Source organism: Arvicola amphibius, chromosome 17 (genome assembly GCF_903992535.2).
Source record: "Arvicola amphibius chromosome 17, mArvAmp1.2, whole genome shotgun sequence".
Taxonomy (NCBI): domain Eukaryota; kingdom Metazoa; phylum Chordata; class Mammalia; order Rodentia; family Cricetidae; genus Arvicola; species Arvicola amphibius.
Window position 1 is genome coordinate 35,386,862 of NC_052063.2, and position 14,364 is coordinate 35,401,225.

The 14,364-nt window shown below is 37.9% G+C and overlaps 1 protein-coding gene across 1 annotated transcript; it reads right to left on the minus strand.

Moving 5' to 3' along the window:
- Positions 1-2,158: 2,158 nt before the first annotated feature.
- LOC119803700 (peptidyl-prolyl cis-trans isomerase NIMA-interacting 4-like) lies at positions 2,159-2,592 on the minus strand. The gene has a single exon (XM_038315121.1). The coding sequence runs from the start codon at positions 2,572-2,574 to the stop codon at positions 2,179-2,181; it is 396 nt and encodes a 131-aa protein (XP_038171049.1). The 5' UTR covers positions 2,575-2,592; the 3' UTR covers positions 2,159-2,178.
- Between the last annotated feature and the right edge of the window lie 11,772 nt (positions 2,593-14,364).

Sequence of the window (14,364 nt, forward strand, 5' to 3'; positions counted from 1 at the left end):
GCTTCTGTAAACCAAAGAACACAGTCATTAAGACAAAAGGGCAGCCCTCTGAATGGGAAAAGATCTCCACCAACTCTACATCAGAGTTTTGATGTAGAGTTTTGATCTCTTAGACAGAGGATTGATCTTCAAAATATATAAAGAACTCAAGAAATTAGGCATGAAATTTACAAATAGTCCAGTTAAAAAATAGAGTACAGAACTAAACAGAGAATTCTCAACAGAAAAATTTCAAATGGCCAAAAGACTCCTAAAGAAATGTTCAAGCCGGGCGGTGGTGGCGCACGCCTTTAATCCCAGCACTCGGGAGGCAGAGGCAGGCGGATCTCTGTGAGTTCGAGGCCAGCCTGGTCTACAAGAGCTAGTTCCAGGACAGGCTCTAAAAAAGCTGCAGAGAAACCCTGTCTCGAAAAACCAAAAAAAAAAAAAAAAAAGAAATGTTCAACATCATTAGCCATCAGGGAAATGCAAATCAAAACAACTCTGAGATACCTTCTTACACCTGTCAGAATGGTTAAGCTCAAAAACACAAATGGTAGCTTATGCTGGAAATGATGAGGAGCAAGAGAAACACTCATCCATTACTGGTGGGAATGTAAACTTGTACAACCACTTTGGAAATCAGTATGGTGGCTTCTTAGAAAGTTGGGAATCAACCTACCTCAGGATCAAACAATACTACTACTCTTGGGCATATATCCAAAAGATGCTTAATCATACTACAAGGGCATTTGTTCAAGTATGTTCATAGCAGCATTATTTGTAATAGCCAGGACGTGGAAAAAACCTAGATGCCTCTCAAGTGAAGAATGGGAAAAGAAAATGTTGTACATTTATATATTATAGCATTACTCAGTGTTAAAAAAAAAGAATTTTGCATGCAAATGGTTGGAACTAGAAAAAAATCATCCTGAGTGAGGTATACCAGACCCAAAATGATGAATATGGTATGCACTCACTCAGAAGTAGATAATAGCTATAAGCAAAGGATATTGAGCATTATTGTTCATGATCCTAGAGAAGCTAAGTAACAAAGTGAACCCTAAGAAAAAAATATATAGATTCACCTGAAAAGTCAAAATAGAAAAGATCACCTGAAAAACTGGGAACATAGGGGTGGGGGGAAAAGGGTGAGTGGAAGGGGAAAAGGAGAGTAGAATGGGACAGGCAAGGGGAACTTAGGGAATGGGATAGTTGAGATGGAGGAAGGACAGAGATGAGATCAAGGAAAGAGATATCTTGATTGAGAAGCCATTCTGGGGTTAGCAAGAAACCTGGCTCTAGAGAAATTTCCAGGAATCCACAAGAATGACCCAGGGTAAGACTCTAAGCAATATAAGAGAGAGTGGCCGAAATGGCCTTGCCCTGTAGTCAGACTGATGAATATCTTAAATATCACCATAGAACCTTCATCTAGCAAATGATGGAAACAGACGCAGAGACCCACAGTGGAGCACTGGACTGAGTTCCCAATGTCCAGCTGAAGAGTGGGAAGAATGAGAATATGAGCAAAGAGGTCAAGACCATGATGGATTCAACCCAATGAAACAGTTTGCCTGAGCTAATGGGAGCTCATCAATGCAAGTTGGACTGGAAAGGAACAAGCTAGGATCAAACTAGTCCTTCAGAATGTGGTTGACAGTTGCATGGCTGGGGCAGACTGAGGGGCCACTGGCAGTGACACCAGGATTTATCCCTACTGCTTGTACTGGCTTTTTGGGAACCTATTCTTTTTGGATGGATACCTTGCTCAGCCTAGATATAGTAGGGAGGACCTTGGACCTTCCACAAAGCAAGGTGCCTTACCATCTCTGAGGAGTGGATGGGGGTTGGAATGGAGGGTTAAGTAGAGAGAATTAGAGGAGTGGAGGGAATGAAAATTTGGATTGGTATGTATAATGAAAAAAGATAGGATTTTAAAGTTAATTATCTAATTAATTAAATAAAAAAATAAAAATGTGATCCATGGATTGCAGGCTACATTAAGAAGTAATTTAAACTATTTATAATATAATATTACTGTGTGGTAATGAGAAAAAAATTCCACCCACTTAAAAACAAAAGTACTTGACTTAAGAATACAAAATTAATACTTCTATTAATAGATTCTATTCAATTAATATTTGTATGTTCTATTATTAATAAAACTTTCTTTTTTTTTCAGTCTTTCATGTGCTTTTATTTTCTTCCTTCAACCATAATAATATGATATCCAAATTTTGTCTTAACCGGTGGGTCTGTATACACAGGCTTATCCATCCCACTTTCAGGCAAGGCAAATGCTGCTTCTTGAAACGGTCCTACCATGGACCCTCTGGTCATCCAACCCAGGTCACCCCCTTGCCTGGCTTTATCTTCACTGTACTGTGCGGCCACTTCATTGAATCTCATTCCAGACTTTAACTTTTCCATGGCTTCCATGATTTTGCCATGTTTTTCACATAAAATATGTCTGACCTTTACTGCATTGCCGCCACCTTTAGGGCCCTGAGCTTTCTTGTTAGCACTGTCACTCCCAGAAGCGGTACCTCCTTTCCCCCCTTTCCCAGAACCACTTTTCCCCTTCGGCGGCATCTCTTAGGCTTGCGGTTGAACTCTCAACTCTCTTAATAAAACTTTCTTATCCCAGTCCCAAGCTATTATGTAATGAGTGATACTTTGTTGTAAAATTCAGGAAATGAAAATATCTGGAAAAATGTCCTGGAAAGTTACAAGTCATTTTAAAAGTAGAAAAAAATAAGAAATTCCACGAACTTTTTCTGTCTTTTTGTTTATCCGCTGTGTTTGTACTTTTTTCCTCTGTGTGTTCCACTATCAAATGGGTTTAATTACAGTTTGAAAATTAGAGTTTACCAAAGCCAACCTATAAGCATTCCCACTTAATTAGAACGTTATTCCCACCTTCAAAGCAGCTTAATATATTTTCGAGAACACACACACACACACACACACACACACGCACACACACAAACAAACAAACACACACACATCTTGTATCTGAAGATTTTCTTACTATCATTTGGCTATTATCAGTAATTATTAGCATGAATACATAACTAAGTTGGGTGGACCTGTTTGGGAATCTCAGTTCCTTGGTTTATCTCCTTCCTATTATTTTTTTACAGCTCACAAAATTTTCTAGTGTTGCAAACATAATTGTGATTTATTTAACATAAGTCAGATGGCAATCTGTTTGCGGACTTATAGTTTTCAACACTAATGGCTGAGAAAACAAAATATAATTGTGAAGTTCTATTTCAAGCCATTTCCAAGGCCTTAGTATTTTTATCCTTCACACCAACAGCGATCTTCAGCTTCGAATTTCAATAGGAAAATAAAACTCACAAAATGAAAACGAAAATCAATCTTGTTTTATTTAGGAACAAATTAAATTCCTCTTCTAAAGTAATGATTTTTACCTTAAAGCAGTGATAGCTATCTTGTCCCCTGCCAAGGTTTCTCACCTCTTTTTCTTACCACACTTAACCTTAATAACCTCCTCCCTTTCAAGCCCTTCCTGACTTATGGCTCTTTAAGCACTTCTGTTAAGCTTGATCATTTTCTTACACTTGGACCCTAATGGAGTCAGTGTCACTTTGAGGATTGTAAATGGATTCTGCTGAAATCAAGATTTTTCAGACACACTACACCCAATGGAGTTTTTTTTCCCCATCCTAGTAATTGATACCAGTGTTAAATGGATTTTTGCCTTGTTTGTGTAGTTTCTTCTAATCAAAATGAAAGGATACTAAATTCTAATTGCCCTCCTCTGTGATCTTCCAACCTTTCACAGTATCTTGTGAATGTGTTCATAAATATACTCCTCCTAGGGTTCATACAGTCCCACAATGCTAAAGTGCAAAAACAGAAAATGGGTTTCAGTGAGGAAATTACACTCCAAGAATCTCAAAGGAAGGTCTTTCCTTAGCCACACACACACACACACACACACACACACACACACACACACACACACACAAAAACATACAGGTGAACTAACATGCACACACACATCTACACATGCACAAATATACATGTACACATGAACCTTGCACACACATGTCCATACACACACACACACACACACACACACACACACACATACACTTTGAAATACACCTGTGCTGGCACAGAAAGGCACACAAACGGCACAGTGACACACACAAATAGGGGTCCACATACAAAGTAAAATGTAAAGTTATCATAGTTAATATAAACTCTTTCAAATTCATTACAAGTAGCAGCCCTCAATGCTCTTCACGGAATTTGAGGAGGAAAGGAAACTGAGTCCTATGCTTGCTTTCTGAACAGGAATGGAAAGGCAATGAGTTCAGAAAGGCTTACCAACCAGCCTTCGGAGAAACCCTTCCACTGGTACCCTGCAAAGACCAAACACCATAGTCATGCGTTCCATCAAACTGTGTGGGATTCCTCTGTCAACAAACTGTGGCATTCTCATCCACAGCACGTTCAAACCTCTGCTTCAAAGAGATCAAGCTATAGACTTTAAATGAGAGAGGCTCAGTGTACTAAATACCAATGGAACCGTTCACTTGAACAAAGGGTCAAAATCAGCAACATGAGAAATTATCTATGCTGAGATGAAACAGGATATTCAAGGTTAAATTTCTTCTCAAGAACATATTCCAGTTTAGTCATGTTAGAATGAAGATATACGTTTGCTAAGGTAAATTTCTGAAGCAACTCATGTGGCAGGTTTGTAGATTTGTATCTACTGTGAACTACTTAGAGTGAGTGGTGGAGGACACTGAGCTGTTATGATTTTGTCTGTTGATCCACAACAGCTGTAAAGGGCAGAGGACAGCCAGAACAGAGAAAGAGATCTGGGCTATATATAGGAGCAAAGACCTGGATGATGCCATGACAGTGATCACTTCTTTTTTTTTTTTTTTTTTCTTTAAGCTCAAGATATATTTTCCCCACCATGAACCGTTGGACATTAATTATGTTATTTGCTCTTCTGTTTTCCCCAATGAATCTCTCTGACGGACTGCTTACTTGCTATCTGAAGTGTAATTAAGTATTTGGTTGTTGTGAGCCTTCAGAGATCCGGAAATAAAAACTTTCATGTGTACCAAGGATACACTAAAAAGAAAACACTGAGTTAAGGATGCTTTGACAATATGGGATCGATCATATTATACATGATTTACGTCCACAGGGCTAATGGGTAAAATGGGTCTGATTAGGGCAGATTAACCTCTATGCAAAATGACTTTCAGAGAGTTCATACTGCTTTAAAATACCTGACACTCTGCCTGATTTCAGTGAAAATGGAAATAAAGACATCAAGTTGCCCTTTCACCCTCTTGGCCTCACCCATTAAGACCCCTACTGGGACTGAAATTGTACAGGAGGATCTTGGAGATGTCTCCTCCGGTCGCCCAGACCCCAGCCTCACCCGCGATCCCATACCCACCCCCACACACAAAGCTTAGCAGGCAAGGGACTCACAAGTTCAGCAGCTCAGGGTCAGAGGTACAACGGATAGCAGTCAGGGACTGAGAGGGCCGGGGTCCAGGGGATTGAGATTAAGGACGAATTAGGAGTGAGGTGACAGTGATCACTTCTTGCATCTGGTTAATGATGAAGATGATGCTGCTGGTCAATATTGTTTCTATATAGATCCGTATCAATGTCTGCATCACACTTAATGATAGAATTTAGACTTCCAACCATCCAGAAAGAAGAACTAGATGAGGTCTTATGGACATCCCAACCTAGTTCATTAGTGATGGTGGTGATCGCCTGGGCACAATGCAGGAGAGAAGGACGCTGTGGTCGTGGCTCTCCTCTGTTCCAAGTCAAGGGTGTCATAGAATAGAATCTCTATTGACACACATAGCTCTCTTCTCTACTGACATGGCAATTATGGTCTTTCAGGACCTAAACAGCAAGAGCCAGATACAGAATGACTGGGTGGGAACATTCCATTGTGGTTTAGTATTTTATTAGCTACTCTGTCATCAGAATCTACAATAATGCATTTATGAGCTCAGAGGCACACAGGAATAGTGTCACCTGGGTAGACTTGCTGGTCTCCAATCAGAAGAGGATCTGGTCAGCAGTGTGCTTAGAAGCTACATGAAACACTTATAGAAGCTTGCCCTTGCTGGCTGGCAATGATTCCATTCTTTTTTTATTGATTTTTATTTAACTTTACATTTTTCTCTCCTCTCCTCCCTGCCTCTTCCCTCCCCTTCAACCCTCTCCCAAGGTCCCCATGCTTCCAATTTACTCAGGAGATCTTGTCTTTTTTTACTTCCCATGTAGATTAGATCTATGTATGTCTCTTTTAGGTCCCCATTGTTGTCAGGGGTCTCTGTGATTTGTAGGCTTGTTTTCTTTGCTTTATGTTTAAAACCACTTATGAGTGAGTACATGCGATAACTGTGTTTCTGTATCTGGGTTACCCCACTCAAAATGACATATTCTAGCTCCATCCATTTGCTTGCAAAATTCAAGATGTTGTTATTTTTTTCTGCTGTGTAGTACTTCACCATGTAAATGGACCACATTTTCCTTATCCATTCTTCAGTCAAGGGGCATTTAGGTCATTTCCAGGTTCTAGCTATGACAAACAATGATGTCATTCTTGACAATACCCTTCACTAGGACACAGCAGGTGCTCTGGGACTTATTGAGCATAGAGAAGTCCTTTGTCCAGTGCTGATACCAACAATTGAAGGCAACCTTATTTAATAAAGGATCCCCAGAAAAGAAATTTTGACTTGCCAGAGTTGTTGTGGAGAGCAGACCTTTATAAAGCATACATATGGTCACTATATTACTTCCAGTACTTTAATGATTTTCATAACTCCTCAAAGTCTTGAGTTAGACTCCATTCCAGCCTTGTCTATTTGTACAGATACTTGATCGTTCTCTTGGAGTATGAATCATGACTTTTCCCTAAGTACAATGAATGCTTTATATTTATTCATATAAATTTTCTTTAAATGAGGTGGTGGTGGCACATGCCTTTAATCTCAGCACTTGGAAGGCAGGGGCAGGCAGATTTCTGTGAGTTCGAGGCCAGCCTTGTTCATAAGAACTAGTTCCAAGACAGGTTCCAAAGAAACAGAGAAACACTGTCTCGAAAAAAAATCAAAACAACAAAAAAGAAATTTCCTTGAAATTATTAACATTTAAATCCACCTCTTCTGTACCATGACACTCTAAATTTCAAAAGTGAAAGGAACTTTATCTTCCATATTTAGATCAACTGTGATTTCATTCCTCTCCAAGGGGCAATGGGACCAAACCATTAGACAGCTGTGTTTCCATCCTTGGAAATATTTTGTTTTGTAAAACACTATGTTGTCAGGTGAGTACATGGCAAAAATTATATTAGGTAAAAGTAAATAAAGGGAACGTGGTATATAAATTGTTCTATGAACTCTAATTGACTCTATTGTTCTTAATGCCCAATACATTTCTAAAAATAATATCTTTGATTTCCTGTTGCTGTGAAAATAACCTGTCAGGCAGGCCAAACAGGCTATTTTGCCTCACACCTCAAAGTTACAGCCTGTCATGGCAGAAAAGTCAAGGCAACCGGGGCTTGAACCACCTGATGACCTTGTATTCACAACAAAGCTGTGAATGCAAATTGGCACCTAGTTCCCTTCCCCCGTTTACATAGTCCAGGTTTCTAGGTTTCCAGTCAAAGGCTTGTTCTGCTCTCTGTGGGTGGGTATTCCCACTTCCATCATTATATAACACATTATATAAACATATATAAACATTATATAACATTATATAAAAACAAGAGTAATTTCCTGTAGCCATGCCCAGGTATACACCTCCAGGTGATGCTGGATTCCATGAAGCTGATAGTTAATACTTACCATCATAACTATTTCTTGTACGGAAGTCTCTGTTGATTTAAAAAGGATATCTAAACTTTAATGCACATGTGGTTTAGTATTTATCCCAGGGTGAGGATAATTCACCATGCTAGAAGCAATTTGCAATAAATCATCAAAGTTATATACAGAGCTTCATTAGAATGTGTCCACACATGACAGTGATTTTTATTTATTTTATGTTAATTAGTTTGTTGCCCTATGTTTGATTAGTTTTTGAGATGTTATTTTACATCTGAAATGTACTGAAACTCTAGTGCTCTTTCAATAAAATCATCATTAGTCAAGTTTACATTAGTCAAGTTTACGTTGAAGGAATGAATGTAGATTAAATAATTAAAAGGACTGTTTGAGCTATCACTAGATAATCAGGCCACGTTTGTGTCAGGATAGATTTGAACTTTACAGGGAAATTATTCTAAAATTGTAAATTCATTGTATGGAGCATTTTATAGTGTTTGACTTGATATCATAAAGATTATTTGTATGGAAATAAACAGAATTAAAACACAATTCTTTCACAGGTCTCAACTACAATAAATAGTTTTCATTTATCTTGATTTAAAAAGTGATGAGATAGTAGATCCTGGCGGTTCATGCCTTTAATCCTCCTATTAGGGAGGCAGAGCCAGTGGAAACACTGTGAGTTCAAGACATAGAGTAGTAAGTTCCAAGCTAGCCAAGTAAACAAGAGTCAGAAACTGTCAAAATGTACTTTTAAAATAATTAGAATTAATTAATTAGAATTTAAAGTGTCAAAACCATATTATTATTTATGGGATCTAAAATGATATATTAAACATCTAAACAAAGTATAAATATAGCTATATTTGTATATATTAATATGTAGACTATTACCTCTGTATATATATGAATGTGTACATTTATGTGTTTATTTGTGGGTATGTACACAGTGTGTATGGTGCTACTATTACTGAGACAAAATGAAAACATGAACAAGCATCTATTTATATCAGTTACAGAACTGATAGTAGGTCAAATAAAGGTATCATTAATTCCCAAAGTAGTGAACAATGAGTTTATTAGGGTTATTTATTGGAGTAGGTGTAAGGAGTTACTGATAGAAGAGTGGTCAACTCAAACACAGTCACATCATCAAACACCCACCCCAGCAAGGGTGACAACTCATTAAAGCTGGGCCTGCATAGCTGTCTGCACAAATTGCCTGCAGCTTTACATAACTGAGAGTCTTAGTTACACAAGGGTCTTTATTGTTTGCATAAACTTGAAAAGGGAAGAGAGCTTGTATACCTGGTTTCAGAAACTTTCTGAGACTCCTGAGTTGTCTCTTATCTAATGTGTGTCATTTTAGAACTTTGTATCCCTTAAGGTGCTTCTTTCCAGGAAGGAAGTATACAGCAGTGTGCAATTCACAGCTAATACACAGATACAAGCAGCGCATATCCATGGATATAATAGAAACCCAGGCTGCTTCTGTTTATTTAAAGAGAAGATGATAGCACCCAATCTATAAAGACATATTTCTCACAACTCTGGAGGAAGTCAGGAGATCCCAGAAGAGCTTAGTGGGGAAGGTAATGTCCAGCAGCAGAGCAGTAGAAAGGACATGCTCTGAGGCGAGTAACACCTAGAGAAATGTCAGCAAACATATTGAGCAACCTGGCGTGCCCAGCCCCTGGGACAACCGTGAAGACATGTGTACTTCTTAGCTGGTCAGGTATGACGGCCTTATTGAGCATGTCATTGCGGTAATGAAGAACTACAAACTAACGAGGAGGTTTCAGCAGCAAAGCATGGAAGTATTGGGTAACAAATTATTATTAAAGAATTAGAATTGAGGATAAATTGCTGATACCAGGGATACCTCGATGCAATATTGTCCAAGCATTCTTGTCATTGAAAAGGAAAACACAATTTGTACAAATGTGTGTTCTTTTAAATAGGCTTTGAATGAGGTAATTACATGTAATCAAACACTTGTCCCGTTTCTTTCATAGTCCTCCTTTTGGTAAGGGTAGGAGGCACAGAGGGTCTTGTGCTCACAGGTAAGCACCAGGGAATCCAGGAACGTTAAACCTGCAGGGCTGTTTATTCAAAGGCAAAGATTTATAAATGATTTTTCATCATGGAGGCTGTGAGTGAAGGTTGTTATCAGCCTGGAGAAAGTTAAAGTATCTCTACGACTGATATCACATCAGATCCTATGAAAGATGTCACATGTACTTTATGAAGAGTTTCAACAAGGTAATGTTTTAAGCTTTAGTGTGCACATTGGATTGAGCTAATTATCACTAGGAAAAATTTTCTAAACTGTGCTGTGCTTAAATATGCTTAAAATAAACTACCTCCTATCAGAACTTGAAGTCTGAACACACAGCAACTATGAGTTGTAATGAAATGAATTTATTTCTATCATGCCTCCAGTGGATCATTACTCTGCTGGCCGTGGATTCTGCAGTGAGCACCTACAGATAGAGCCTTGAGAATATCCAGTGTAAACCAGATTTTCTTGTTGTCTTGTCATCAGTTGTGAGAAGCTAATATCAAATTTCCTGAACTATTCTTTTTTAAAACAATATTATGCCTAAGATATTTCTCTTTGTGTATGAGTAAGGGACATTGTACCAGAAAACTGCCTTATTTAATACAAGCAAGAAAGGTTTGGTTTCACATTATGTTTCTGAAGAATATGCAAAGCAAGCTATCAAGTTGTATTTGCTTTTTGTCCTAAATGGATCCTACATTATACTGAATGTCTAGATTTAGGTCCTTAGTTAAATCCATGTATGTGGCTGAAGAAAAGACATTATGAAGTGTGATGTATAGCCCCTGGGACCAGCCTGTCTGCCAGGTTAATGTTTTGTGGGACACAGGCTGCACCAGCTCATTTTACCTCATGTCACCTATTGACATGAGAAGGACAAACCTATTGAGTAGGAAGTTCCACTCCAAAGTTATGGAAACCTACAGAAATGTCAGCCAATCCAGAGTTTCAGTGGTCTCTATGATGATCTCCAATCCAGCAGTCAGAGAAGAAGCAGGAGATAACTAATTAAATTACTGTTATAAAAGCCCTTAAAGCAATAACACATGAACTACAATGCAAGACACAATTGAAAGTTATTTGGACCCTTATATTTCAGTTGAAATATATTTAAATGTTATCTATTTTCTTGAGAAATAGCATTTGATTGACTTAATTTTTATTTAAGAACACTCATGTAAGTCCGGTGCTCCTATGTGGGGCTCTGTCATTTTCTCCATCCAATGCCAGGTGAAGGTTCTATGGTGATATGCAAGATATTCATGAGTATGGCAATAGGATCTGGACATTTCTGGCACCCTCTCCTCAGCTGCCCAAGGACCTAGCTGGGGGTGTCTTCCTGGACACCCGGGAACCCCTCTAGAGTCAAGCCTCTCAACATAGTGTAGAGAACCCTGATGGCTGTTTGGCCTCAAGAGGGAGGGAGTGGGGGTGTGGGTGGAGGGGAGGGGAGGGAAGTGGGAGGAGGAGGGGAGGAGATGGCAATTTTTAATAAAAAATAAATAAACTGGAAAAAAAATAAAAAAAAAAGAACACTCATGTAATGTGGTTTTCAAACTTATGCTGTAGAATAAAAATGGGCCAGAGTTGAATTAGTGAGTTTGTTTTCTTAGAAGTTTGTGTTGGCCGGGCGGTGGTGGCGCACGCCTTTAATCCCAGCACTCGGGAGGCAGAGGCAGGCGGATCTCTGTGAGTTCGAGGCCAGCCTGGTCTACAAGAGCTAGTTCCAGGACGGGCTCCAAAAAAGCTGCAGAGAAACCCTGTCTCGAAAAACCAAAAAAAAAAAAAAAAAGAAGTTTGTGTTGTTGGAGCAATAGCTCTCATATCTCAGCCATTAAATATTATGTATAGTTTTGTGACACATTCAATCAGAATGTCTTTGTAAGTTAAATTTGTCTTATCCGAGGTATGACTTTTCTATTTATAAAAGTAAAAGTGCTGACATACACAACACCTGACTAGGTAGGTCCCCTTGCACATCAGCCAACGTAGGACTCCATATGCTACAATATGTATTTCTGCACAGAAGCTATCTTTTCCTCATCTTTATCCAATGGCTCGTAGAAAGGTATGCTTAAAGGGACGAACACAGAAAGGTTTTTTTAAGAAGTTCTTATTCCAAAATGATATTATTTTCATTGGCTGACTGTTAAATAAATCTTTTTATTCCTCAGTGTGTTCTGCAGTGTTTCTTTATAATAAATGTGTCAACACCAAACACACAGACACACACACTTTGTATCAAATAAAACAAAACTTATCTATAATTTCTTATTCAGTAAAACAAGTCATTAATAACAGAACTGATAGATGAGAATCTCACCCAGATTATTAAAACTGAATTTAACCTAGGCAATTAAAGGGACTCTGAAAAACATAATCTTTATCTGATAATGAGTAAATAACATGTTATAAATCATCTAAGTTTATAGATAAAACCACTGTATTAGTCTTTTTGCTTTAATTGAAATATTACTTTAAATAATATATTTCCTCCTTAACTGACTTGTAAACATTAAAAGTCTTGGTCATACACTAGATATATAATCTATTGTATATAGATAGATGTGTAATCTAGTACCTTAGCAACTGTGGGTTGCTTTATTTTTGCTCAATAATTTTATAACATTGTGAACAAATCATTCATCTATATGATTACTTAAAAATCACAATGAAATATTGTTTTAAGGAACCATCATGAGAAGTTTGTCCATCAATGTTAAAACCTTCCTTCTTATTTTAACATGAAAAGGGGAAGAGATGTGGGATCTCCCTCTGCATCCTGTGATTACTGTTAATGATAAAGAATCTGCTTTGGACCTATAGTAGGGCAGAACTTAGCTAGGTGGGGAAAACTAAACTGAATGCTGGGAGAAGGGAGGCAGAGTTTAGAGAAGCCATGGAGCTGCCACTGGAGACAGACACGCTGAAACTTTGCTTGTAGGCCATGGCCATATGGTGATACACAGCCTAATAGAAATGTGTTAAATTAATATGTAAGAGCCAAAAAGAAGCTAGAGCTCATGGGCCAAGCAGTGATTTAAATAATATGGTTTCTGTGTGATTATTTTGAGTCTCTGAGCAGCCAGGGACAAACAAGTGGCCCTCGCTATACTACAAATTGACTCGCCAATGTGGTGGAATAAATCCATGTAAAAAACCTTAGAGAGCCTGAAAAGGAACTCTAGACACTAAAAAAACAACAAAGTTTAGTTGCATATTTTTTTCTCTGAATGGGCTTTTTATGCTGGAAGCCAGCTGAAGCTCCTTTAAGAGATGTTTTCTTGAGTCAGCGGTAGAAAAAAAAGCCGCAGTTTTGAAATGCAGGCTTTTCTGGGCCTTGCTGCCAGCAGGACCTCTGACTCTTTCAGGAGACATAGCATTTGAATAGGGTTTGTCAGCAGTGTGCTGCAGCTTGCTTGATGACAAAGTAGACTGGCTGTGTGCCTAGAAGTGGGGTCGTGTACATGGCTGTCAGAGGCAGTGAGCAGCTCTGCCATGCTGAACTAAGTGGGACAAGCAGGAACTGCCATATTAACCCTAGAAATGACACAATTTAAGTTTTTAAGAAGCTCTTAACATTTTAAGACACACTTCTGGACAGTAAAAAATTACAGATGCACAATAGGACAGATTCTAAATGAGTCACAGTGTTGGATAAATGTATATAGACTTGTGTGAGAGAAGAAAAAGAGTATAGAGAGTTGAAAAAAGTAAATGGTTTAAAAAAAATAAAGCAAAGTCTTTAAAGAAACAGAGTTCAAACAATCATACATTAAAGAAATGAATAATAATAAGCCACTTAAAGATGGAAAATTCACAGAGAGTCTGAATTATGTATATTACTGTGTTATCTTTTAATTTTTTGACTGCAGAGAGACATTTGATTCTGGGGACTGCTAATCTAAACCAAAATATATATTTCAAAGGTATCTTGAATTAAAAATTTGAGTCTAAGGATATGTTGGTTTAGAAAAGAGGGTTTTTTTTTTTTTTGTTTCTCATTCATAGGATGAGAACCTATGGATTTCTTCCAGACTAATATGGTTTGATGACCCCCTGAAAGGTCACTATGAGCACCCCCCCAAAATTACTTTGCCCAACAAAAAGCAGGAAGTAGTTTAGAGAAGAACTATGCCCATATTCCTAAATATTACATTTAAAGGGTAATATGCTATAGAGACTTGCATTTGTATGAATCTTGATCTATTGATATAAGTTTTAGGTCAATTTTGTTATATGTATATTTTTGCTCCTGATTAAGGTATTGTGATTGTGCAGTTTATTTAAAAATGTAATTTGTAATTGAGAAATACAGTTAAATAGATAATCATCTATAATAGTCAAGCTTACAGTCATGCTAGTTAGGTTTTCTAGATACACAGAGATATATTTCAGTTAAACAGTTATTCTTCAAATGTTTCAAATACCTTCAGAATATGGCATTTAAAG

Coding starts and splice junctions, on each gene's coding strand:
- LOC119803700 (XM_038315121.1), bottom strand. CDS start 2,574: ATGCCGCCGAAGGGGAAAAGTGGTTCTGGGAAAGGGGGGAAAGGAGGT.